Source organism: Somniosus microcephalus, chromosome 8 (genome assembly GCF_052327205.1).
Source record: "Somniosus microcephalus isolate GS21.2 chromosome 8, FLI_Smic_1.0, whole genome shotgun sequence".
NCBI lineage: Eukaryota > Metazoa > Chordata > Chondrichthyes > Squaliformes > Somniosidae > Somniosus > Somniosus microcephalus.
Window position 1 is genome coordinate 218,329,279 of NC_140994.1, and position 26,098 is coordinate 218,355,376.

The following is a 26,098-nucleotide window of genomic DNA, read 5'->3' on the forward strand; positions in this document are numbered from 1 at the left end:
GACCACTGCTCTTTTTGATATATATTAATGACCTGGACTTGGGTATACAGAGCATAATTTCAAAAGTTTTCAGGTGACACGAAACTCGAAAATGTAGCAAAAGTGGGGAACATAGTAATAGACTTCAGGAGGCCATAGACTGACAGGTGAAATAGGCAGACACATGGCAGATTAAATTTAATGCAGAGAAGTGTGATGTATTTCATTTTGGTAGCAAGAATGAGGAGAGGCAACATAAACTAAATGGTACAATTTTAAAGGGAGTGCAGGAACAGAGCAAGCTGGGGATGTTTCTACAGTACACAAGTTTTTGAAGGTGGCAGGGCTAGTTGAGAAATGTGTTAAATAGGTATATGGGATCCTTGGCTTTATGAATGGATGCATAGAGTACAAAAGCAAGGAAGCTATGCTAAAATCTTTTTAGAAACTGGTTAGGCTCCAGCTGGCGTATGGTGGCCAATTCTGGACATCACACTTTAGGAAGGATGCCAAGGCCTTAGAAAGGTTGCAAAGGAGATTTACTAGAAAAATACCAGGAATGAAAGAATTCAGTTATGTGGAGAAAGTAGAAAAACTGGATTTGTTCTCCTTAGAGCTTCCTGGTTTGCTGCCTGTGAGAATTCTTCAATGACATCACTGTTGCTGGGCACTGGAGATCTGTAAGACGTTCTGATTGTCTAACAGTTTATAGAGTTCAGACCTGTGGAACAGACAACACAAAACCCAATGAATCTGTGAAACTTTGTTTACTTAAAAATCAATAAGAGGTTACAAGTAATTACCAGAATACAAACAGTACTCAACTATCTGTACTTTTTACAAGCAAGGATCTAAAATCATTTACTTTAAGGTCAGGTGATTATAAGCAAAACCACATACGTACTAACACCAGATGAGAGGTCAATTCAACGATGACTAGACGTATGACTGACTGGCAACTGACCAGGTCACCATCGACTATAGCCCCGAATGTCAATATCACTTATACCCCAAAACTTCACAACTCGCCCACAGCATTCGTCTCCCAAACTGTGTGATTAACGTTGTTTTTCTCCCTCTTTCCTTCTATCTGTTTTGACGCTAAGTCAACCAAGGCCAGACATTCAAGGATTGGAGAGAGTCGTTGTTTTTACAATTGCAGGTTGTTGACTCGTGGTTCTCGCAGAACTTTCAAGATCCTATCTTTTGAAGGAAAAATACCGGCACATCATGTTTTTAGCCAAGCAGTCTCTTGCCTCAAAGCTTGTCGGTGCATTTGGTCACTTTTAGATTCAGTCAAGTTTACCACCATGGACAGTATTACAGATCCCCTAGGCTTGGCACCATAATGAAATTATCATCAGGAAAGGGGAAATTGATGCCACAGAGATCGTTAGCTCTTTGTTGGCAGCTTTTTTCGAGCCCCATCACTTCGCTGCTGACTGCAATATCTGGGCCCTTTTCAGAGGAACAGTGTTTGTAAAAGCTGAGATTCACCAAGGAAGCAGTAATAAAGTTGTTGCACATGCCACCAGCAGATTTATAGCCAGTTTCCAAGTCAGGTGCAAACTTGCCAGTGGCTGCCAAGGTAAGTGCAACTCTAAACTTTTATGCTTCAAGCTTATTTTTTTATTATTCATTCATGGGATGTGGGCGTTGCTGGTAAGGCCAGCATTTATTGCCCATCTGTAATTTCCCTTGAGATGGTGGTGGTGAAATGCCTTCTTGAACCGCTGCAGTCCGTGTGGTGAAGGTACTCCCATAGTGCTGTTAGGAAGGGAGTTCCAGGATTTTGACCCAGCGACGGTGAAGGAACAGCAATATATTTCCAAGTCAGGATGGTGTGTGACTTGGAGGGGAACTTGCCCTTGGCTACCCTTGTCTTTCTAGGTTATTGTTTCTCAAGCTGGGGTCGCCGGACTTCTGGGGGTCTGCGGAGACGTTCCAGGGGATTCGCGAAGCATTGGCCAATTATTCTTTGGAGAAGATCTTTGAAAAATTGCAGACTGTAAAAATGAAACAATGAGGATCGGGGAGGAGGTGGGATCAGAATGTTCACATTCAGCTTCCTTCCAATGACCTCATTGGTGTCTGTCGGAGGAGAGCAGAGGTTGGTTGGCTGGTAATGTGGCGAAGGGCGACTGAAAATTGGATACGTTTTGTTTACAGCGCATTGGGGAGGTAGTATATATCTTTTCTCATATTCACCATACCTACCATGTGTACGGTAATTCACTTAGTGACACGATCACCAATATTGTGAAGCAGGAGGAGACAGAATGTCCTTCCTTCCGCGGGCTAACTGAGGCTGAGTTTCATCAATTGGCTGTGTCTACAGCCATGAAGGAGATAAAACTTCTGGATATGTTTATCTGTGGACTCTGCTGAATCACTTGAGTGAAGAAACAAAACAAGAGCGACAGTGCTCTGCAGTTGTGAACACTATCGGTCTCTAGGCTGATGCCTTGAGAGCTCCTTAGTGATGATTTGCCACATCTGAGCAGATCCTTTCAGATTCACTGTGGCTGCTCTTCACCCGTGAGGAGATTATATTTTTCTTGGGTTAAAATGAGCTTTAATTACTATTTTGTATCATCCAAATGGGAAAGTACTTTATACTGAAAGCACTCTTTCCTTTCCCCTCTCCACTGTTATCCTTACGGGGCAGTCTGTCAACCTTGTACAATAAAAGTAGACTGTCTAAAGTCTTCAGTTTAAGATTGAAGGCACAGATTTAAGGTGATTGGCAAAAGAACTAGAGGCAACATGAAGAAAAGCTTTTTTATGCAATGAGTGGTTAGGATTTAGAATGTACTGCCTGATAGGGTGGTGGATACAGATTCAATAGTAGCTTTCAAAAGGGAAAGGGAATTGGATAAATACTTGAAGGAGCCGGCACAGGCTCGATGGGCCAAATGGTCTCCTTCTGTGCTGTACTATTCTATGTTTCTATACACAGTGTTCAGCTCCATTCACAGTTCCTCAGATGATGAAGCAGTCGATGCCTGCATGCAGCAAGATCTGGCAGCATCCAGGCTTGGTCTGATAAGTGGCAAGTAACAATCGCTCCACACAAGGATCAGGCAATGACTATCTCCAACAAGAGAGAGTCTAACCACCTCCCCTTGACAGTCAATGGCATTACCATTGTTGAATCACCCACCATCAACATCCTGGGAGGGCGGCATTGACTCGAAACTCAACTGGACCAGCCACATAAATGCCATGGCTACCAGAGCAGATCAGAGTCTAAGTATTCTGCGGCAAGTGGCTCACCTCCTTACTCCCCAATTCCTTTCCACCACAAGTCAGGAGTGTCTTGGAATGCTCTCCACTGGCCTGGAAGGGTGCAGCTTTAACAATACACAAGAAGCTCGACATCATCCAGGACAAAGCAGTCCGCATGATTGGCAGCCGATCTACCACCTTAAACATCCACTCCCTCCATCACCAGCGTACCTTGGTTGCAATGTTTATGATATACAGGATGCACTGCAGCAACTTGTCAAGGCTTTTTTGATAGCACCTCCCAAACCTGCAACCTCCACCACCTAGAAGGACAAAGGCAGCAAGTACATGGAAGACTAGCACCACGAAGTTCACCTCCAAATGACACACCATCCTGATTTGAACATATATCGTCGTTTCTTCATGGTCACTGTGTCAAAAATCTGGAATTCCCAACAAACAGCACTGTGGGAGCACCTTCCACACATGGACTGCAGCGGTTCAAGAAGAAGGCCCATCACCACTTTCTCAAGGGCAACTAGGGATGGGCAATAAATGCCTGTCTTGCTAGTGAGGCCCATATCCCCAGAATAAATTTTTAAAAAGTAACGACCAAAATCGTAATGAGGAACTTTCTGCCATCTTTGCACCAACTATGATTTTGGAATAATCCGCGAAATAGACAGCTTGGGCTCCCAACAGAAGGAACCAGGAGCCTAATTACGGTATGCAAATCAGAGTCCTATGACGTGCATAGGACCATGATGTAATATTGAACTGAAAATGCATAGCCCCACCCACTGATACTGAGTGGCCAAACCAGCAGCTCTTAAAGGGATGCTTGGACATTGCTCAGAAAAGGTCAAAATTCAGGCTTGTGGAAGATTTTTTAGGGGCAGAATGGTCTGCACCTCCACAAAATCCAGCCCACTGGTGCCTAATCTTCCACCGTCTCTTTTCTCCCTTCAGCCTGGCCATTTTGTTGAAGGGTCCTCTGCTGGCTAAGCTCTGTCGGATTTGCCGCCCTCAATTGGCAAGCTGCCTTTCAGCGGTGGAAACATGCGGGCAGCTCGCCAGTTCCAGGTAAATGAGGCCCACCATCCAACCGATGTAAGTGAGAATGAAACTCATCCCCTTTGTTAATGGCAACAAAAAGATTTAGCCAATAATGACAGTGCTGCAATAATAATCGTCAAGCAGCCAATGATCCACTGAACCAGCATAAATATCGACAAGTTTATTCCTCTAGCTATGGAATGTGAAATTATAGTAGGAAAAAGCAGCATTCCAGTGGAGAATATGTGATTTATCTTCAGGACCTTGGTTGCAGCCCTGATTTCCTCCACAAGACTGCTTTAAAGTACAGTACAATTAGGGCTAGAAATTCAGTGTGATGAAATATTCATCATCATCACTGCCTGTGACTGAGATCGGTTTCAGTGCCATTTCCCTTCCCCCAGACCTCATTGTATTGTGTACTGGAATGTGCTGTATTGTATACTGGAATGTGCTGGAATGTGCTGTGTGTAGGGCTCCGCCCATACCTGGCCCCGTTTGTAGGCTGGCTCAGTCTGGCCTCAGCCTCCAGAAGGAAGACATCTCTCTCGCTTACGTGTTACGTTCTAAGTTAATAAAAGCCTTGTTTTGTTCTGCTAACTTCGAGTCTCGGAATTATTGAGGCACATCAATTTTATTAACTTATTTTTCAACACTATTGATCAACTCCTGAAACCCGAACGTTTGGATTTGGATCAACATGCTCCGGACGCATCAGCACGCTTCGGACACTGGTTTGAGTGTATGGAATTCTTCCTGGACAATTCCGCAGCCGTCAAAGACGCTACGGACGCTGCGAGGATGAGACTCGGAATTCTGCGGAATTGGGTAAGCCACCGGGTTTACCCCCTCATCCAAGATGCCGAGACGTACCTGGCCGCCTGCGACATCCTAAAGGCGCATTACCAGCAGCCTACGAATGAGGTGTATGCTAGGCACCTGCTCGCTACCCGCGCACAGCGACCTGGGGAATCGGTGGAGGAGTTCCTAAGCACCCTGAAAATGCTTGGCAAAGACTGCAAGTGCCGAGATGTAAAAGCCGCAGTGTACACTGACGAGCTTGTTCGCGATGCCTTCATCACAGGCCTCAGCTCCACTTACATCCGGCAAAGACTGCTGGAAAAAACGGGGTTGGACCTGAAACAGGCTGCGGACACCGCGCGATCCCTGGATGTGGCCCAGAGAAACTTGGACGCCTACTCTTCAGCCCGCGCCGTCCACGCCGCCACGTGTGCACCGAGGGCGCCGCCATCTTGGAAGGCATCTTCCCCGCCCGACAGCCCGACACCGGCTGGGCCCCGCTCTCCCCCCAGAAGCCCTACGAGAGCCGCGACGTGTCAGGGACCCAACTGCTACTTCTGCGGGCAGCCAAAACACACCAGAAACCTGTGCCCGGCGAAAGGCACCACCTGCTTTAAGTGCGGTAAGAAGGGGCACTTCGGGAAGGTGTGCAGAGGGAACCCCGCCGGAAAACCAACCGCCGGAAAACCCGCCACCGCCGCGTGTGCGCCGTGGGAGCAGCCATCTTGGACGCCATCTTGCCCGACCTCGTGGGGTCCGCCATCTTGTGAGCAGACAGCGTGGACGCCATCTTGTATCGATCAGGGCCCTACAGTGGCATCGGTCACAGTGGACCAGACCAGGCCGCACCCGCTATCCAGATCAATGGTGGACATCGAGGTAAACGGGTGCCGGGTTAAATGCTTAATTGACAGTGGAAGCACGGAGAGCTTTATCCACCCAGAACTGGCACAACAACTCTCCCTAAAGGTGGTCCCTACTCAGGGTACCATCTCTATGGCTGACAAAACCCAGACATCGACCATTCTGGGTTACTGCACGGTACAATTGTGCGTTAACGGAACTGTATATGATAATTTTAAAGTATTAATCATGAAGAACCTATGTGCGAGCGTGATCTTGGGCCTGGATTTCCAGTGCAACCACCAAAGCATCACGCTCAAGTACGGTGGGTCCCAGCCGCCCCTCACAGTGTGCGGTCTGGCTACCCTGAAGGTAAAGCCGCCTTCGCTATTCGCGAACCTTACCCCTAACTGCCGGCCAATAGCGACCAAAAGCAGGAGGTACAGCTGGGAGGACAGGCGGTTTATCGCGACCGAGGTAGACAGGCTCCTGAAAGAGCGCATTATTGAACGCAGCAACAGCCCGTGGCGCGCCCAAGTGGTAGTGGTAAGGGGTAGCGAGAAGAAACGGATGGTAATCGACTATAGTCAAACGATCAACAGGTACACCCAACTAGACGCCTACCCGCTACCCCGCATATCAGAAATGGTGAACCAAATCGCCCAATACCGGGTGTTCTCCACCATCGACCTCAAGTCAGCGTACCACCAGCTCCCTATCAGACCAGAGGACCGCCCGTACACCGCCTTCGAGGCGAACGGACGCCTCTACCAATTCCTCAGTGTTCCCTTTGGGGTGACGAATGGGGTCTCGGTCTTTCAGAGGGAGATGGACCGCATGGTCGATGACCACCACTTGCAGGCAACCTTCCCCTACCTCGACAACGTCACCATCTGCGGCCACAATCAGCAGGATCACGACTCGAACCTCGAGAGGTTCCTGGAAACCGCCCAAAAACTCAACCTCACCTACAACGAGGACAAGTGCGTTTACAACACCACGTGCCTCTGCATACTAGGCAGCGTGGTGGAGAATGGGGAAATCGGACCAGACCCCGACCGATTGCGCCCCCTACGGGAGCTGCCCCTGCCCAACACTCCCAAAGCCCTGAAAAGGTGCCTGGGGTTATTTTCTTATTATTCCCAATGGGTCCCCAACTACTCCGACAAAGCCCGCCCCCTCTTGAAAGCATCCTCTTTTCCGCTCTCTGCTGAGGCCCACGCCGTCTTCAAAAGCATTAAGCAGGATATTGAGCGGGCCACGCTACAGGCAGTGGACGAGAACACTCCATTTCAAGTGGAAAGTGATGCGTCTGACTTCGCCTTGGCGGCCACCCTCAACCAGGCGGGGCGGCCCGTAGCTTTCTTCTCGAGGACCCTACAAGGGCCCGAGATCAGACACTCCTCCGTGGAAAAGGAGGCCCAAGCCATCGTGGAGGCAGTGCGCCACTGGCGCCACTACCTAGCCGGCAAACGCTTCACCCTACTTACCGACCAGCGGTCGGTAGCGTTTATGTTCAAAAATAAACAGAGGGGGAAGAATAAAAATGATAAGATTCTTAGGTGGCGGATCGAGCTCTCCACCTTCGAGTACGACATCATTTACCGGCCAGGGGCCCTTAACGAATCCCCTGACGCCCTCTCACGAGGGATGTGTGCCAGCGCCACCGGGGATCGGCTACAGACCCTCCACAACGACCTCTGCCACCCAGGGGTCACGCGGCTGTTCCACTTCATAAAGTCCCGTAACTTACCCTACTCGATTGAGGAAGTTCGGTCCCTGACCAGGAACTGCCGCACTTGCGCTGAGTGCAAGCCTCGGTTCTACCGCCCAGATAGAGCCCACTTAATCAAAGCTACACGGCCCTTTGAGCGGCTCAGCTTAGATTTCAAGGGCCCCCTCCCGTCCGTCGACCGCAATGTTTACTTCCTGAACATTGTGGACGAATACTCCCGGTTCCCATTCGTCTTCCCCTGCCCAGACATGACCAGCGCCACGGTCATTAAATGCCTCAACAGCCTGTTCTGCCTGTTCGGTATGCCGAGCTACATCCATACGGATAGGGGGGCGTCCTTCATGAGTGAAGAGCTACGCCAGTACATGCTGTCCAGGGGGATCGCCACGAGCCGTACCACCAGCTACAACCCCCGGGGTAACGGCCAAGTGGAGCGAGAGAACGGGACAGTATGGAAAGCAGTCACTCTAGCTCTAAGGACCAAGGGCCTCCCTATCTCCCGCTGGCAGGAAGTCCTCTCGGATGTGCTCCATTCGATACGGTCGCTATTGTGTACGGCCACTAATACCACGCCCCATGAACGAATGTTTGTCTTTCCCCGGAAATCCACCTCAGGCGTATCCATGCCGTCATGGCTCTCCACCCCAGGTCCGGTACTCGTGCGAAGGCATGTGAGGGGCCACAAGACGGACCCTCTCGTGGAGCCAGTACACCTACTCCACGCCAACCCCCAATACGCATATGTCCGGCACGCCGACGGAAGGGAGGACACCGTGTCCATAAAAGACGTCGCCCCAGCCGGCATCGACAACAACCACGGCAATAGCGGCAACGACGATCACAGCAACTCTTACCCACCCACTACTCTTTCATCACCCCCGGAAGAACACCGACCAACGGCACCCCCACCAACTACCCCTTCAACAACCCTGGCGGCACCCCCGGCAGAGACCCAGGAGGCTACCGGGGACACCCAGCCGACACCCGCGGCACCGCAACAGCCACGTCGGTCGCAGAGGACTATCAAACCCCCGAACAGACTAAATCTATAGAAGGGGTGAATGTGAAAAAATATTCATCATCATCACTGCCTGTGACTGAGATCGGTTTCAGTGCCATTTCCCTTCCCCCAGACCTCATTGTATTGTGTACTGGAATGTGCTGTATTGTATACTGGAATGTGCTGGAATGTGCTGTGTGTAGGGCTCCGCCCATACCTGGCCCCGTTTGTAGGCTGGCTCAGTCTGGCCTCAGCCTCCAGAAGGAAGACATCTCTCTCGCTTACGTGTTACGTTCTAAGTTAATAAAAGCCTTGTTTTGTTCTGCTAACTTCGAGTCTCGGAATTATTGAGGCACATCATTCAGTACATTTGCGCCCCATTAGCACCCCCGGGGGGTACTAAGGGTTCAAACAGATTTTGCCCAGTTGCGGCACCGCTAACGACTCCCGTTAAATTCAGTGGGAGTTTAGTGGCGGCGGTAACCAGTAGCGCCCCGCTCCGCTGTGCGCCCCATTTTCACCCCGCCTGCAAAGTTGTCCCGCGCCCCCTGTATCTGCGCCGGGCAATGACAGCGACTGATTCAGGGGGTGGGAATGGAGCGGCAGGAGGCTCGCGAGGCGCTAAGTAAAGGGGAGATGGCGGGTGGGGAAAAAAAAGTCCGACTTGTCCATTGCGTCTTTCAACGTGGGGTCCGTGCTACGATCTGGTAGCCCGGCACTCCTCCTGTGTGCCAGGCTGCTGGCACGGCACCCCGCTCCCCGGTGGTCCAGGTAGGGCCCCGCAGAGTTGTGGGCTTGGGCCCTTCCCTTTAATGAGGGCAAGAGCCCTTCCATGCAGCAGTGCTACATGGCCCAGTGCATAGCGCTGCAGAACGCACTTGGGGCACTAAAACTGAAGTTAGCGATCGCTGCGCTATGTTTTGCCGGCCGCTAAATTTAGTGCCCAGATGACATTAGTGATCTAACGAATTTTTGCCCTATAGTGTTTAATGGTTGACGATGGTAACAATATCTAGATAGCATCCTGAACAAACTATTTTAATGCACGATGTTACAGACTGAAATGTAATACTTTCATTGAATACTTCATTTTACAACAGAATAAAAGTGCAATATAAAAGATCCATTCATAATATATATTCAGTGATAATAGCATTATTAGACAATGCAGTTGTAAATTAAAGAAAAAAATATTTCTGACGGTTGACAATGTATCCTTTTAAAAAATCCTCATATCGTGTTTTTTCTGTTAGTGACTTTCTCTTGTCTATAGTAAATATATATCATGTGCATGATTCCATAATGTAATGTGGAGATTAAACTTCAAGGTCCATTGCAGCTTTGATCACTTGTCGCTGTCTTGCTGAATTGATGGTAGGATATTGAGGAGTAGTTTTTGTTTATCAGGGCAGGAACTGGAATGGGTGAATGTTCTGTAACCCAGGTCTATAGCATGATCTCCTGGGTTGGGTGCCTCCATAGTTGCTCAGCAAAGAGAAACATACCAAATTCAAGCATCTCCATGCCACTGACATTTTTACAGAGGCATCAAACAAACAATTCTGCAGTAGCTATTATTTTCTTCAGTGAAAAGGGGAATATTTTGAACAAAACTACTCCTTCTCGGCTTTCCTTCCCTTTTAATGAAAATGTATTTTCACTAGTGAATGGTCCAAATAAGAGTTTCTTGTGAGTGTATTGGCAGATAAAATTAAGCCATTGTTTGATTTTAAATGTCATAAGGTTTCAGATTTGGAAATTGAATAAATTACATTTGATTTGAAGGTTTACTGTATTCCAAAGACTCATCCAAGCAACTGCAATCAGTCGAAAATGATTTAGAAGCATTGGAGAAGGTGCAAAAAATATTTACAAGGATGGTACCAGAACTGAGAGGTTATAAGTATCAAGAAAGACTGAACAGGCTGGGGCTCTGTTCTCTAGAAAAGAGAATGCTGAAGGGTGACCTAATAGAGGTCTTTAAAATCATGCAGGGCTTTGAAGGGTAGACGTAGAGAAGCTGTTTCCATTTGTGAGGGATTCAAAATTAGGTTAATAAATATAAGATAGTCACCAATTAATCCAATAAGGAATTCAGGAAAAACTTCTTTACCCAGAGTGGTTAGAATGTGGAACTTGCTACCACATAGAAACATAGAAACATAGAAGATAGGAGCAGGAGTAGGCCATTCGGCCCTTCGAGCCTGCTCCGCCATTCAATGAGATCATGGCTGATCATCCAAATTCAGTACCCTGTCCCTGCCTTCTCCCCATATCCCTTGATCCCTTTAGCCTTAAGAAATATATCCAACTCCTTTTTGAATATATTTAATGAACTGGCCTCCACCGCCCTCTGTGGCAGAGAATTCCACAGGTTCACCACTCTCTGGGTGAAGAAATTCCTCCTCATTTCAGTCCTAAATGGCTTACCCCTTATCCTTAGACTATGACCCCTGGTTCTGGACTCCCTGGCCATCATAAACATCCTTCCTGCATCTAGTCTGTCCAGGCCTGACAGAATTTTATTGGTTTCGATGAGATCCCCTCTCAATCTTCTAAACTCCAGTGAGTGTAAGCCCAATCGACACAATCTCTCCTCATACGTCATTCCTGCCATCCCAGGTATCAGCCTGGTGAATCTTCGCTGCACTCCTTCCATGGCAAGAACGTCCTTCCTCAGGTAAGGCGACCAAAACTGCACACAATACTCAAGGTGCGGTCTCACCAAGGCCCTGTATAACTGTAGCAAGACATCCTTGTTCCTGCACTCGAACCCTCTTGCTACGAAGGCCAACATACCATTTGCCTTCTTAACCACCTGCTGCACCTGCATGCTTACCTTCAGCGACTGGTGCACACGAACACCCAGGCCTCTTTGCACTTCCCCTTCTCCCAATCTATTGCCATTCAAATATGGAGTAGTTCTACCCTTACAACAGTGACTACACTTCAAAAAATACTTAATTGTCTGTAAAGTGCTTTGGGACGTCCGGTGGTCATAAAAAGCGCTATATAAATTTCCAAAACTCTACTGCCCGTGTCCTAACTCGGACCAAGTCCCGTTCACCCAGCACCCCTGTGCTCGCTGATCTACATTGACTCCCGGTTAAGCAACACCTCTATTTTACAATTCTCATCCTTGTTTTCAAATCCGTCCATGGTCTCGCCTCTCCCTATCTCTGTAATCTCCTTTAGCTCCACAACCCTCCAAGATATCTGCGCTCCTCTAATTCTGGCCTCTTGAGTATCCCTGATTTAATTGTTCCCCATTGGGGTCCGTGCCTTCAGCTGCTAAGGCACTAAACTCTGGAATTTCCTCCCTAAACCTCTCTGCCTCTCGTCCTCTCTTTCCTCCTTTTAAGGCCTACCTCTTTGACCAAGCTTTTGGTCATCTACCCTCATATCCCCTTACATGGTTTGGTGTCAAAAAATGTTTTATAATGTTCCCGTGAAGCACCTTGAACGTTTTACTGCATTAAAGGCGCTACATAAATACTTCTTGTTGTTGTTGTCGTATAATAATTTTTATATAACAGTGCCCATGAACTCTGAGGTGCTGTGTTTTTGGAAGGAAAAAGCTCAGGATCACTATGAGAAAATGTAACGGTCTTGCCCTCCAAAATGCTGGAATAATGCATCACCCCTCCAGAAAATAAACCTCACACATTCAAGAGTTGCATCTTCCTCAACCTCCTGGCTCTGAGGTGTAAATTGTTGCCACTGAGCTTGGCTGACATCATAGTCGGCTTGGTGAGACAAATGGGCTTTTCTAGTAATGCGCTGTTTCTGTCCATTCTGATGACGTAGCGTGCACATTCTTTGATCCAGTGCAGTAAAATCGCTTCCCTGTAATTTTGCCCAAGACCACATATTTGGAGTTTTTCATTTCTCTTTGTATTTCAGTGGGACTTGGTGTGTGACAATGACTGGAAAGGGCCGTTTTCTATGTCCGTATTCTTCGTGGGAGTGCTGGTTGGTTCCTTTTTGTCTGGAATGTTGTCAGACAGGTGAGTTATTTCCTTTATTCAACTCTGTTAGAAAAACTCTTTATTTATTGTAGAAAGTGTTCAACTCTTGCCTATTGATTGTGGACCCCTCTGTTGGGGACATATAAATGGCAGATCAAATGATTCAAGAGACCAAGGTGACTATATTCTACACCAAATATAGTAAAGGAGATGACTGTCTCAAAACGTATTTAACATTTCATCAACAAGTTCATGGGTTACACAGAGAACATTCTGTAAAGTGAAACCACTTTGATTGTGTGAATGCCATTGTATGAAATTCCTCTCCTGTATTTTACCAAACGCATTAACCAGTTTAAATAAATGAGTTAACAGGTTTATATGTCACTATCACAAACTGCGATTTCACCTCTCTGATCCTGTCCTTTGTGCTTCACTTTGTCACATTACAAAATAATTTTTGTATAAGAATAAAAGTGAAAATAATTTTATTTCCATATCTCTGACAGACTTTTCTGGACATGGATATGTGAGTGAATTTTTGTGTGAACCCACGTGTTTGTGTGAAATTGAGTGTGTATTAGAGAGTGTGTGAATGAATGAGTGAGTCTGCTTGATGAATGTGAACATGTTTGTTCATGTTCCAGTGACTGGGGGTAATTTAAACTTCCTGCCATGGAATAAATCAGGCAATAATCAATCGGCCACACATTATACATCCTTCCCAACCTTCATTTCCATTGAAGTTGGGTAAGATTTACCCTTTTTTATGTATAGGACATACCTGGGCAAATTTCCACATTAGAATCATTGGGGGAAAAATTGGGTTGCTTTGCGCCTCCTGTTAACAGCCCCACGACGCTGCGCCTCCGGCGATGACGTAATCACCGTGCGCAGTGCCTCACTTGCGCCCCGGCCGCAAATTTCGGCTGCGCCCCCTGACCTATCGCCGGACAATATGTCCAACAGGGTCAGGGTGCCATTTTTGAAGCTGCGCCGGTGTTATTTAAAGGGGCAGGTGTTGGGCGGCCATTTTGTTTTTTGGCCGCTTGCCAGCACCTGCCCCCTTCCCCTCTTTCATTCGGAGTGCCGGCTGCGGTCACTCAGCCTGGTGCTCCTCTTGAGTGACAGGCTGTTTTCCCGGCACCCCGCTGCCTGGTGGTCCAGCAGGGCCCCAGTGTGCGCAGAGCTAGGCCCCCCCCCTTAATCAGGGGAGGAAGGGAGACCCGCAATACTACGGTGCTATGTGCTAACGCACGTGGCATTGTTGCACGTAGTGGTGCGATATTCAGTGGTAGCGCCCCAGGAAGGAGAGGGAGCGCTTCCAGTATTGCCCCGCCTCCTGCTTGGGATGCTACCACTGAATTTATTGTGCAGGGGTGCTAACATTTTCCTGGCACTAAAAGTAGTGCCCCAGCGAAGTACTGAATTTTTCCCTCATAGAGTCATAGAATCTTACAGCACAGAAGGAAGCCATTCGGCCTGTGGTGCCTGTGCTAGCTCTTTGAAAGAGCTGTCCAATTTAGCCCCACACCCCAGCATTTTTCCCATAACCCTGCAATTAGTCTTCTTCAAGTACATGTCCAATTGCATTTTCAAAGTTCCTATGGACTCTGATTCCATAGTTTCTCTCTACTTGCTCTATCAAAACCCCTCATAATTTGAATACCTCTATTAGGTCTCCCCTTAACCTTCTCTGTTCTAAGGAGAACAGTCCCAGATTCTCCAACCTCGCCATATAACTGAACTCCCTCATGCCAAGTATCATCCTGGTAAACCTCCTCTACACCCTCTCTGAGGCCTTGACATCCTTCCTAAAGTGCAGTGCCCAGAATTGTACACAATACTCTAGCTGAGGCCTAAGCAGTGATTTGTAATGGTTTAGCACGACTTCCTTATTTTTGTATTCAATGCCCCTGTTTACAAAGCCATGTATCCCAGACACTTTCTTAACCACCTTATTAACTTGCCCTGCCACCTTCAAGGATTTGTGAATATGTAGCCTCAGGTCCCTCTGCTGTTACACCCCCCTCAAAATAGTACCATTTAGATTTTTCTGTCACTCCATGTTGTTTCTCCCAAAGTGCATCACTTCACATTTATCCATATTAAATTGCATCTGCCATGTGTCTGCCCATTTCACCAGTCTGTCTATGTCCTCCTGAAGTCTGTTACTATCCTGTTCACTATTTATTACGCTGTGAAGTTTTTATCATCCACGAACTTTAAAATTGTACTCCCTATACCCAAGTCCAGGTCATTTGTATATAACAAGAAAAACAGTGGTCCTAATACCGACCCCTGGAGGGCCTCACTGCATACTTCTCTCCAGTAAGAAAAATATCCCTTCACCACTTCTCTCCGTCTCCCTATCCTTTAACCAATTTTGTACCTAAGTTACCACTGTCCCTTTAATACCAGGTGTGCTTCTATTTTCCAAATAATCTGTTATGTGGTACTTTATCAAATGCCTTTTCTAAGTCCACATGTACAACATCTACTGCACTACCTTCATCAATCCTCTCTGTTAATTAATCACATAACTCAATCAGGTTAATCAGATACAATTTGCCTTTAACAAATCCAAATAGGGGGCATACTCTCATGATAACAGGAGTGGTAGTATAGTGGTAATGTTACTGGACTAATAATCCATTATCGGCCTGGACTAATGATCTGGAGACAAGAATTCAAATCCCACCACGACAGCTGGGGAATTTAAATTGAGTTAATTAGAATCATAGAAATTTACAGCACAGAAGGAGGCCATTCTGCCCATCTTGTCCGTGCCAGCCGACAAACAGCTATCCACCCTAATCCCACTTTCCAGCACTTGGTCTGTAGCCTTTTGGGTGAGGGCACTTAAAGTGCATCTCCAAGTACTTTTTAAATATGATGAGGGTCTCTGCCTCTAGCACCCCCACCACCCTCTGGGTGAAAATATTTCTCCGCAACTCCCCTCTAAACTTCCGACCAATTATTTAAATCTATGCTCCCTGGTTATTGACCCTTCTGTTAAGGGAAATAGTTCCTTCCTATGCACTTTAACTAGGCCGCTCATAATTTTATACACCTCAATAAGGTCTCCCCTCAGCCTCCTCTGTTCCAAAGAAAACAACCCCAGTCTCTCCAATCTTTCCTCATAGCTAAAATTCTCCAGTCCAAGCAACATCCTCGCAAAATCTCCTCTGTACCCTCTCTGGTGCAATCACATCTTTTCTGTAATGTGGTGAACAGAACTGCACGCAGTACTCCAGCTGAGGCCTAACTAGCGTTTTATACAGTTCAAGCATAACCTCCCTGCTCTTATATTCTATGCCTCGACTAATAAAGGCACGTATCCCATATGCTTTCTTAACCACCTTATCTACCTGTCCTGCTATCTTCAGAGATCTGTGGACATGCACTCCAAGGTCCCTCTGTTCCTCTGCACTTCTCAGTGTCCTACCATTTATTGTGTATTCCCTTGCCTTGTTAGCCCTCCCCAAATGCATTACCTTGCACTTGTCCAGATTGAATTTCATTTGCCACTGTTCTGCCCAACTGACCAGTCCATTGATATCTTCCTGCAGTCTGCAGCTTTCTTCTTCATTATCCACCGCACAGCCAATTTTTGTATCATCTGCAAACTTCTCAATCATACCCCCTACATTCAAGTCTAATCATTGATATATATCACAAAAAGCAAGGGACCTAGTACTGAGCCCTGCGGAACCCCATTGGAAACAGCCTTCCAGTCACAAAAAACCCATTGTCCATAAACCTTTGCTTCCTACTTCTGAGTCAATTTTGGACCCAACTTGCTTCTTTGCCTTGGATCCCATGGGCTTTTACTTTCGTGACCAGTCTGCCATGTCAGACCTTATCAAAAATCTTGCTAAAATCCATATACACTACATCAAATGCACAACCCTGATCAACCCTCCTTGTTACCTCCGCAAAAAATTCAATCAAGTTAGTCAGACAAAACCTCCCGTTAACAAATCCATGCTGATTGTCCTTGATTAATCTGTGTCTTTCTAAATGAAGATTTATCCTGTCCCTCAGAATTTTTTCCAATAATTTTCCCACCACCAAGGTTAGGCTGACTGGCCTGTAATTACTCGGTCTATCCCTTTCTCCCTTTTTAAACAACGGTACCACGTTAGCAGTCCTCCAATCATCTGGCACCTCACCTGTAGCCAGAGAGGGTTGGTAAATGATGGTCAGAGCCTTTGCTATTTCCTCTCTTACTTCTCTTAACAGTCTGGGATACATTTCATCCAGGCCTGGGGATTTATCCACTTAAAAATGCTAAACCCCTTAATAATTCCTCTCTCACTATGTTTATTTCATCTAATATTTCACACTCTTCCTCCCTGATTGCAATGTCTGCATCGTCTCACTCTTTTGTGAACACAGTCACAAAGGCCCCGATTTTCGGCTTGTGTGGGAAATGGTCGGGTTTCCCCGAATATGGGGTTTCTGACACACATAAAAAAGCGCCAGCCAGCTCCACGCAATTTTCCCTCAAGTGGCCAATTAATTCCCAGCATGTGGGAAGCCTTGCTAATTGTCCAATTCAAGTCAGAAATCCCCACAGTATGATGTCATCATTCGTGGTGCTTTCAAGGTCCATAGCAAGCACTGCATCATCTGAAGGCTTCCAAACAAAACATACAGGATGGCAGAGGAGCCTGTAGCAGCTGTGGCCAGTGCCAGACCCCGAGCTGCCTTCAAATTCGACGAGGCTTCACTGCAGGCATTATTGGATGGGGTTAGGGCCCACAGGGAAGTCCTCTTCCCTAGGTCAGGGAGGAAGAGGCCTCCCACTGAGACCAATGCTGCATGAATGTAGGTGTCAGCAGATGCCAACTCGCTGGGAGTCACCAGAAGAACCTTGGCATTACATCTCTAACTCCTTCCTTTACTCCCCCACAGTACCATCCAGAGCCCCCATCCTCACTGTGAAGGAGGAAGAGGCTGTGCAGCCAGACTTCTCAGAGGAAGCTCCAGCCTCTGAGGGCACAGCATCAGCAGAAATAAGCACACCCAGCACCAGCGTAGACACTCACACCTCGGGGGGACCTTCGGGACATAGAGTAGTGTTGTCACCTGGTGTTTCACAGCTCACAAGTGAGCCTCAGCAGATTCTGGAGACAGGGACAGCAGTGGAGAGTCCTTGTCAGAGGGCGCAGGACTCTGCCAGCTCAGCTCAGCTGCGCTGCATGTCAACCCTCTGCCTCTGGGTCCATCCGCAAGAGAAGAGGTGATGGATCTCCATGCACAGATGCAGGAGTCTCTGGCAGGTTTTGTCTCCAGGGTCGCTGCGAGTGTGGAGCAAATGGAGGAGTCCATAGCGACCATGAGCAGAGCCTTTGTGGAGTAATTGGCGCATGAACGCATCACCATGCAAAGGTTGGCAACCTCCATGGAGGAGATAACTCGCCAGGGTACGGAAAACATGGTGAGTGCTCATAAGAGAATGACATCTCTTGAGCAGCGTTGGCCATCTATTGAACAGAGAAACCAGACCTTCATGGAAGTCCTTCTGAGTAGGACTGCCAGTGCAGAAACGGGTCCCCATGGCCCCCTAAAGCGCAGCAAGGTGCTCTCAAGCCACTTCCAAGCGCTGGCCCCTTCTGGCCTGTGCAGCTTCAGGTGAGTGAGCAGCAGCCTGGTGCTCCTGGTGCTCATCCTGCTGTTCCTGGTTCTGCGGCTGCCGCCTCTGCTGCTGGAGATCCTCTAATGGCAAGAAGGGAAGGAAAAAAAGGCATCCCATGCTTCTCGTAGATGCCTCCGTTGAGGAAGCGCTGAGTGAGGGTGGCGAGAGGGGCTTCCCAGGAGATCGCACTGGAGAAGTGTGTGAGGCGCCAACCTTCCACAGCTGTGCCTAAGCCTTGAAGAAGTAGCCCCAAACCTGCAACAACAAGATCCTTCAACATACAGGTGCTGTCCCTTTAAATCGCAGCTTCTCCGATTGACCTGCAGCTGACAGCAAGCAAGCCAGCTGTTTTCACGCCGGATCTCAGCAGCGGGGTTCCCCGCAGGCGTGTTTGATGTGAGGAAAGCCCCAAAGTCGCAACGGCCGCGGAAAATCTTCCTCAACAAGGTGATAATTGGAGATTAGTGCTCCGACGACCAGTCCCGCCAGCGGTGGCCGGGACTGAAGCGGGTGATGGAGAAACGGCGGTCCAAAAGTTGGACGGGGCGGGGAATCAGGCGGGGGGGTGTCCCGACCCGCTTTTTCCGCGATTTTTGGCCCCCGGCCGCATGAAAAGCCGCCCGACGGCTGCCAGAAAATTGACCCCCAAGTATTCATTAAGGACCATACCCATGTCTTCTGCTTCCACACATAGATTACCTTCTTGGTTTCTAATAGGCCCTACTCTTTCTTTTGTTATCCTCTAGCTCTTAATGTATTTATAAAACATCTTTGGGTTTTCCTTGATTTTACCTGCCAATATTTTATCATGCTCTCTTTTTGCTTTCTTAATTTCCTTTATAATTTCACCCTGCACTTTCTATACTCCTCTAGGCTTTCTGCAGTATTTTGCACTCGGTAACTGTCATAAGCCTCCCTTTTTTTCTTTATCCTACTCTGTATGCCCCTTGACATCCAGGGAGCTCTAGATTTGTTAGTCCCACCCTTTTTCTTTAAGGGAACATACTTGTGCTGAGCCCTCACTATCTCCTCCTTGAATGCCTCCCACTGCTCTGACACTGATTTACCTTCAAGTAGCTGCTTCCAGTCTACTTTGGCTAAATCTCATCTGAGCTTAGCAAAATTGGCTTTTCCCCAATTGAGAGCTTTTATTCCTGGTCTATCTTTGTCCTTTACCATAACTACCCTAAATCTAACTGAATTATGATCACTACCCCCAAAATGCACTCCCACTTATATCCTTCCACCTGCCCAGCTTCATTCCCTAAACTTAAGTCCAGAACTGCCCCCTCCCTTGTTGGGCTTGGCATGTACTGGCTAAAAATGTTCTTCTGAATGCATTTTAGGAATTCTGCACCCTCTATACCCTTCACACTAATTTTATCCCAGTTAATATTAGGGTAGTTGAAATCCCCTACTAATACTGCCCTATAGTTTTTGCACTTCTCAGAAATTTGCCTACATATTTGCTATTCTATCTCCCTCTTGCTGCTTGGGGGTCTGTAATATACTCCCAGCAATGCGATTGCCCCTCTTTTATTCTTCAGTTCAACCCATATGGCCTCATTTGATGATCCTTCTAACATATCATCCCTCCTCACAGCTGTAATTGTTTTTTTAATCAATACTGCGACCACCCCTCCCTTTTAGAAACATAGAAACATAGAAGATAGGAGCAGGAGTAGGCCATTCGGCCCTTCAAGCCTGCTCCACCATTCAATGCGATCATGGCTGATCATCCAAATTCAGTACCCTGTCCCTGCTTTCTCCCCATATCCCTTAATCCCCTTAGCCTTAAGAAATATATCTAACTCCTTCTTGAATATATTTAATGAATTGGCCTCAACTGTCTTCTGTGGTAGAGAATTCCACAGGTTCACCACCCACTGGGTGAAGAAATTCCTCCTCATCTCAGTCCTAAATGGCTTACCACTTATCCTTAGACTGTGACCCCTGGTTCTGGACTCCCCCACCATCGGGAACATCCTTCCTGCAACTAGTCTGTCTGGTCCTGTTAGAATTTTATAAGTTTCAATGAGATCCCCTCTCATTCTTCTAAACTCTAGCGAATATAAGCCTAATCGAACCAATCTCTCTTCTTATCCCCCTCTCTATCTCGTCTGAAAACCCTGTAACCAGGATTGCTGAGCTGCCATTCTTGCCCTTCTTTCAGCCATGTCTCAGTAATATCTATAATATAATTCTCCCACTGGCCTCAGCTCATCTGCCTTATTCCCTATACTCCTTGCATTGAAGTATATACCATTTAGCACTGCCAACCTCCCTTGGTGTCTATTTTCCAGCCTTTGTTTCCTCTGCATTCCAGACTCGCTTACAAATTTTTTGCCCTCCAATTCCAGCTTTGCTTCTCTCCCTTCTGAAACTACTCTCGGGTTCCCATTCCCCTGCCAAGCAATTTAAACCCTCCCTAACAGCACCAGCAACCCCCCCACCAACCCCTGCGAGGCACCCCATCCACCACCTTAAACATCCACTCCCTCCACCACTGGCGTACCGTGGCTGCAGTTTGTACCATCTACAAGATGCATTGCGGCAGCTCATCAAGGCTTTTTCGGCAGCACCTCTCAAACCCGTGACCTCTTCCACCTAGAGAGACAAGGGCAACAGGCACATGGGAACACCATCACCTCCAAGTTCCCCTCCAAGTCACACTCCATCCTGACTTGGAAGTATATCGCCGATCCTTCATCATCGCTGGGTCAAAATCCTGGAACTCTCTACCTAACAGCACTGTGGGAGTAACTTCACCACACGGACTGCAGTGGTTGAAGAAGGCGGCTCACCACCACCTTCTCAAGGGCAATTAGGGGCGGACAATAAATGCTGGCCTTGCCAGAGATGCCCACATCCCATAAACAAATTTTAAAAAAAGTATATTGGTCCCGGCCCTTTTGTGGTGCAACCTGTCTGGCTTATACAGGTCCCACCCGCCCAGAAATGGTCCCAATGTCTCAGGAATCTAAAACCCTCCCTCCTGCACCATCTCTCCAGCCATGCATTCATCTGCTCTATCCTCCTATTTCTATACTCACCAGCATGTGGCACTGGGAATAATCCAGAGATTACTACCTTTGAGGTCCTGCTTTTTAATCTCTTTCCTAGCTCCCTAAAATCTGCCTGCAGTAACTCATCCCTCTTTCTTCCTATGTCATTGATGCTGATATGGACCATGACCTCTGGCTGTTCACCCTTCCCCCTCATAATGTCCTAATTCTGGAATAAAAAGCTAGTATCAGTAATGGTGACCATGTAACTGCCAAATTGTCGTAAAAAACCAACCTGTTTCTCTAATGTCCTATTTTTAGGGAAAGAGATCTGCCATCCTTACCTGGTCTCACCTCTATGTGACTTCAGACCCACAGCAATGCAGTTGACTCTTAACTGCCCTCTGAAATGGCCTAGCAAGCCACTCAGTTGTCAAGAATGGTCGGCCATTTAGGACTGAGATGAGGAGAAATTTCTTCACTCAAAGGGTGGTGAATCTTTGGAATTCTCTACCGCAGAGGGCTATGGAACTCAGTCGCTGAATATATTCAAGACAGAGATCGATGGAATTTTGAATATTATGGGAATCAAGGGATATGGGGATAGTGCAGGAATGTGGAGATGAGGTAGAAGATCAGCCATGATCTTATTGAATGGCGGAGCAGGCTCAAAGAGCCAGATGGCCTATTCCTGCTCCTATTTCTTATGTTCTTATTTACACAGTACTCTAGCTGTGCCCTAACTCAATAAGGTCTCCCCTCAGCCTCCTCTGTTCCAAAGAAAACAACCCCAGTCTCTCCAACCTTTCCTCATAGCTAAAATTCTCCAGTCCAGGCAACATCCTCGCAAAACCTCCTCTGTACCCTCTCTGGTGCAATCACATCTTTCCTGTAATGTGGTGATCAGAACTGCACGCAGTACTCCAGCTGAGGCCTAACTAGCATTTTATACAGTTCAAGCATAACCTCCCTGCTGTTATATTCTATGCCTTGGCTAATAAAGGAAAGTATCCCGTATGCATTCTTAACCACCTTATCTACCTGTCCTGCTACCTACAGGGATTTGTGGACGTGCACTCCAAGGTCCCTCTGTTCCTCTACACTTCTCAGTATCCTACCATTTATTGTGTATTCCCTTGTCTTGTTAGCCCTCCCCAAATGCATTACCTCACACTTCTCCGTATTGAATTCCATTTGCCACTTTTCTGCCCACCTGACCAGACCATTGATGCTCAGCTTTGACCACGCTCGAACAGCTCTGATGGACGGGTCACATCGTCTGCATGCCTGATACAAGGCTCCCAAAACAAGTGCTCTACTTGGAGCTCCGACATGGCAAGAGAGCCCCAGGTGGGCAGAGGAAACGCTTCAAGGACACCCTCGAAGCCTCCTTGAAAAAGTGCAACATCCCCACTGACATCTGGGAATCCCTGGCCCAAGACCGCACAAAGTGGAGGAGAAGCATCCGGGAAGGCGCCGAACACCTCGAGTCTCTTCGCCGGGAGTAAGTGGAAGCCAAGCACAAGCAGCGCAAGGAGCGCACGTCAACCCAAGCACCCCACCCACCCGCCCCTTCAACCACCGTCTGCCACACCTGTGACAGAGACTGTAGGTCTCGCATTGGACTCATAAGTCACCTGAGAACTCATTTTTAATGTGGAAGCAAGTCATCCTCGGTTGCGAAGGACTGCCTAAGAAGATGACCTCACACTACTCCATATTGAATTCCATTTGCCACTTTTCTGCCCACCTGACCAGACCATTGATATCTTCCTGCAGTCTACAGCTTTCTTCCTCACTATCAACCACATGGCTAATTTTTGTATCATCTTCAAACTTCTTAATCATGCCCCCTACATTGAAGTCTAAATCATTGATATACACCACAAAAAGCAAGGGACCTAGTACTGAGCCCTGCGGAACCACACTGGAAACAGTCTTCCAGCCACAAAAACACCAGTCAACCATAGACCTTTGCTTCCTGCCACTGAGCCAATTTTGGATCCAACTTGCCGCTTTCCCTTGAATTCCATGGGCTTTTACTTTTCTGACCAGTCTACCATGTGACCTCTTACTAAAAGCCTTGCTAAAATCCATGGAGACTACATCAAACACGCTACCCTCATCGACCCTCCTTGTAACCTCCTCAAAAAATAGAATCAAGTTAGTCCAACCTGACCTGCCCTTAACAAATCCATGCTGATTGTCCTTCATTAATCTGTGCCTTTCTAAATGATGATTAATACTGTCCCTCTGAATTTTTTCCAATACTTTGCCCACCACCGAGGTTAGACTGACTAGCCTGTAATTACTCAGTCTATCCCTTTCTCCCTTTTTAAACAACGGTATAATGTTAGCAGTCCTCCAGTCCTCCGGAACCACGCCTATAGCCAGAGAAGATTGCAAAATGATGGTCAGAGCCTCTGCTATTTCCTCCCTTGCTTCTCTTAACAGCCTGGGATACATTTCATCTGGGCCTGGTGATTTATCTACATTCAAAGATGCTACACCCTTTAATATTTCCTCTCTCACTATGTTTATCATCAAATATTTCACACTCCTCCTTAACTACAATGTCTGCATCATCCCTCTCTTTGTGAAAACAGACACAATATATTCATTAAGAACCATTCCCATTTCTTCCATCTCCACACACAGGTTACCTTTTTGATCTCTAATAGGCCCTAATTGTTCTTTATGTACTCTTGCTCTTTATGTATTTATAAGATAGCTTTGGGTTTTTCTTGATTTTACTTGCCAATATTTTTTCATGGCCTCTCTTTGCTTTCCTATTTTCCTTTTTAATTTCACCCCTGCACTTTCTATACTCCTTTAGGCTTTTGCAGTATTTAGCCCTTGGTATCTGACATAAGCTTCACTTTTTTGCCTTATCCTACCCTGTATGCCCCTTGACATCCAAGGTGCTCTAGATTTGAGAGTCCCACCCCTTTTCTTTGTGGGAGCATATTTGCTCTGAACCCTCACTATCTCCTCCTTGAATGCCTCCCACTGCTCTGACACTGATTAACCTTCAAGTAGCTGTTTCCAGTCCACTTTTGCTAAATCACATCTCACCTTAGTATAATTGGCTTTTCCCCAATTGAGAGCTTTAATTCCTGGTCTATCTTTGTCCTTTTCCATAACTACGCTAAATCTAACCGAATTATGATCAGTACCACCAAAATGCTCTCCCACTGATACCCCTTCCATCTGCCCAGCTTCATTACCTAAAACCAAGTCTGGAACCGCCCCCTCTCTTGTAGGGCTTGCTACGTATTGGCTAAAAATGTTCTCCTGAATGCATTTTAAGAATTCTGCACCCTCTATAACTTTTACACTGATTCTATCCCAGTTAATATTAGGGTTGTTGAATTCCCCTACTATTACTACCCTATTGTTTTTGCACTTCTCAGAAATTTTCCTACATATTTGTTCTTCTATCTCCCTCTGACTATTTGAGGGTCTATAGTACACTCCCAGCAGTGTGATTGCCTCGTTTTTGTTTTTCAGTTCAAACTATATGGCCTCATTTGATGATCCTTCTAACATATCATCCCTCCTCTCAGCTGTAATTGTTTCTTTAGTCCATATTGTGATTCCCTACCCTTTTTATCCCCCTCTCTATCTTATCTGAAAACCCTGTAACCAGGAATGTTGAGCTGCCATTCCTGCCCTTCTTTCAGCCATGTTTCAGTAATAGCTATGATATCATACTTCCACATGTCTACCTGTGCCCTCAGCTCATCTGCCTTATTCACTAGACTCCTTGCTTTAAAGTATATCCCATTAAGCACTGCCAAACTGAATTGTTGTCTATTTTCTAGCCTTTGTTTCCTCTGCCTTCCAAACTCACTTACTAGTTTTCTATCTTCCATTTCCAGCTTTGCTTCTCTCCCTTCTGAATTTACACTCTGGTTCCCATCCCCCTGCCAAGCAAGTGTAAACCCTCCCCAACAGCACAAGCAAAACCCCATGAGGATTGTGGTCCAGACCCTGATGAGGTGCAACCCGTTCAGCTTGTACAGATTACTTCCTTTGAAGTCCTGCTTATTAATCTCTTTCCTAGCTCCCTAGAATTTACTTGCAGGATCTCATCCCTCTTTCTACAAGTATCTACACTCCTTCAAATCAGGAAGGAGTTTTTCTCATTCGCTCATTTAGTGTTTTGTTAGTTTATTTAGCAGAGTCAATTTTCTTAATCTTTCTGTCATAGGCACATGATTAATTTATCTGGACATCAGTATATAATACAAAGATCAATTGTTAATGCACGTATATTTAAGAAGCTAGAGTTTCAATCACTTAAACCCGCCCCCTGTCGCCGCCCCCCCCCTTACCCCCACCACCCATCCGTGGCTCCATTTAGTGAATGTGCTGTCACTTGAGCTCTTAGATCGGTGTTGAGTGCCCGATTCACCACTATGCTCACTGTGGCGTATTCTAATTAGAAAACCAGCAACATTTGGAACAAGTTAGCAATGGCGGGATCCACGTTGTACATCATCAATTTCGCCATTGCACGTAAATCTGGGCCAACATGTAATGACTAGGACTTAGGGGGAAAAATTTGGTGCCTTAGCGTCTCCCATTAGTGCCAGCAGATGCCGCTGGAGCATTATCGCTGGGGTGAGGTGAATTCAGCGTCGCACGCCAAATCCGCGGCCCCCCGCCCCCACCGCAGCACCACTGCTAACAGTTATCGCTGGGAGCCCAATGCCGGTGGATCGTGACATCAGTGAGCGTGCAATGCTCACTGACCACCTGATCTGCAAAATTGATTGTCGCCACCTACCTGAGCGCCTGGAGGATACAGCAACAGGGAGAGCTGGCGTGAAGCAC

At 47.0% G+C, this 26,098-nt stretch overlaps 1 protein-coding gene across 1 annotated transcript in view; it reads left to right on the forward strand.

The window, feature by feature from the left end:
• The window catches only part of LOC147114106 (organic cation/carnitine transporter 2-like), a 97,074-nt gene that overhangs the window by 31,561 nt on the left and 39,415 nt on the right, over positions 1 to 26,098 (forward strand). The window contains exon 2 of the mRNA XM_085996187.1: positions 12,546 to 12,649. Within this exon, the coding sequence (XP_085852313.1) occupies positions 12,546 to 12,649 (104 nt within the window). The remainder of the gene's footprint in view (positions 1 to 12,545; positions 12,650 to 26,098) is intronic.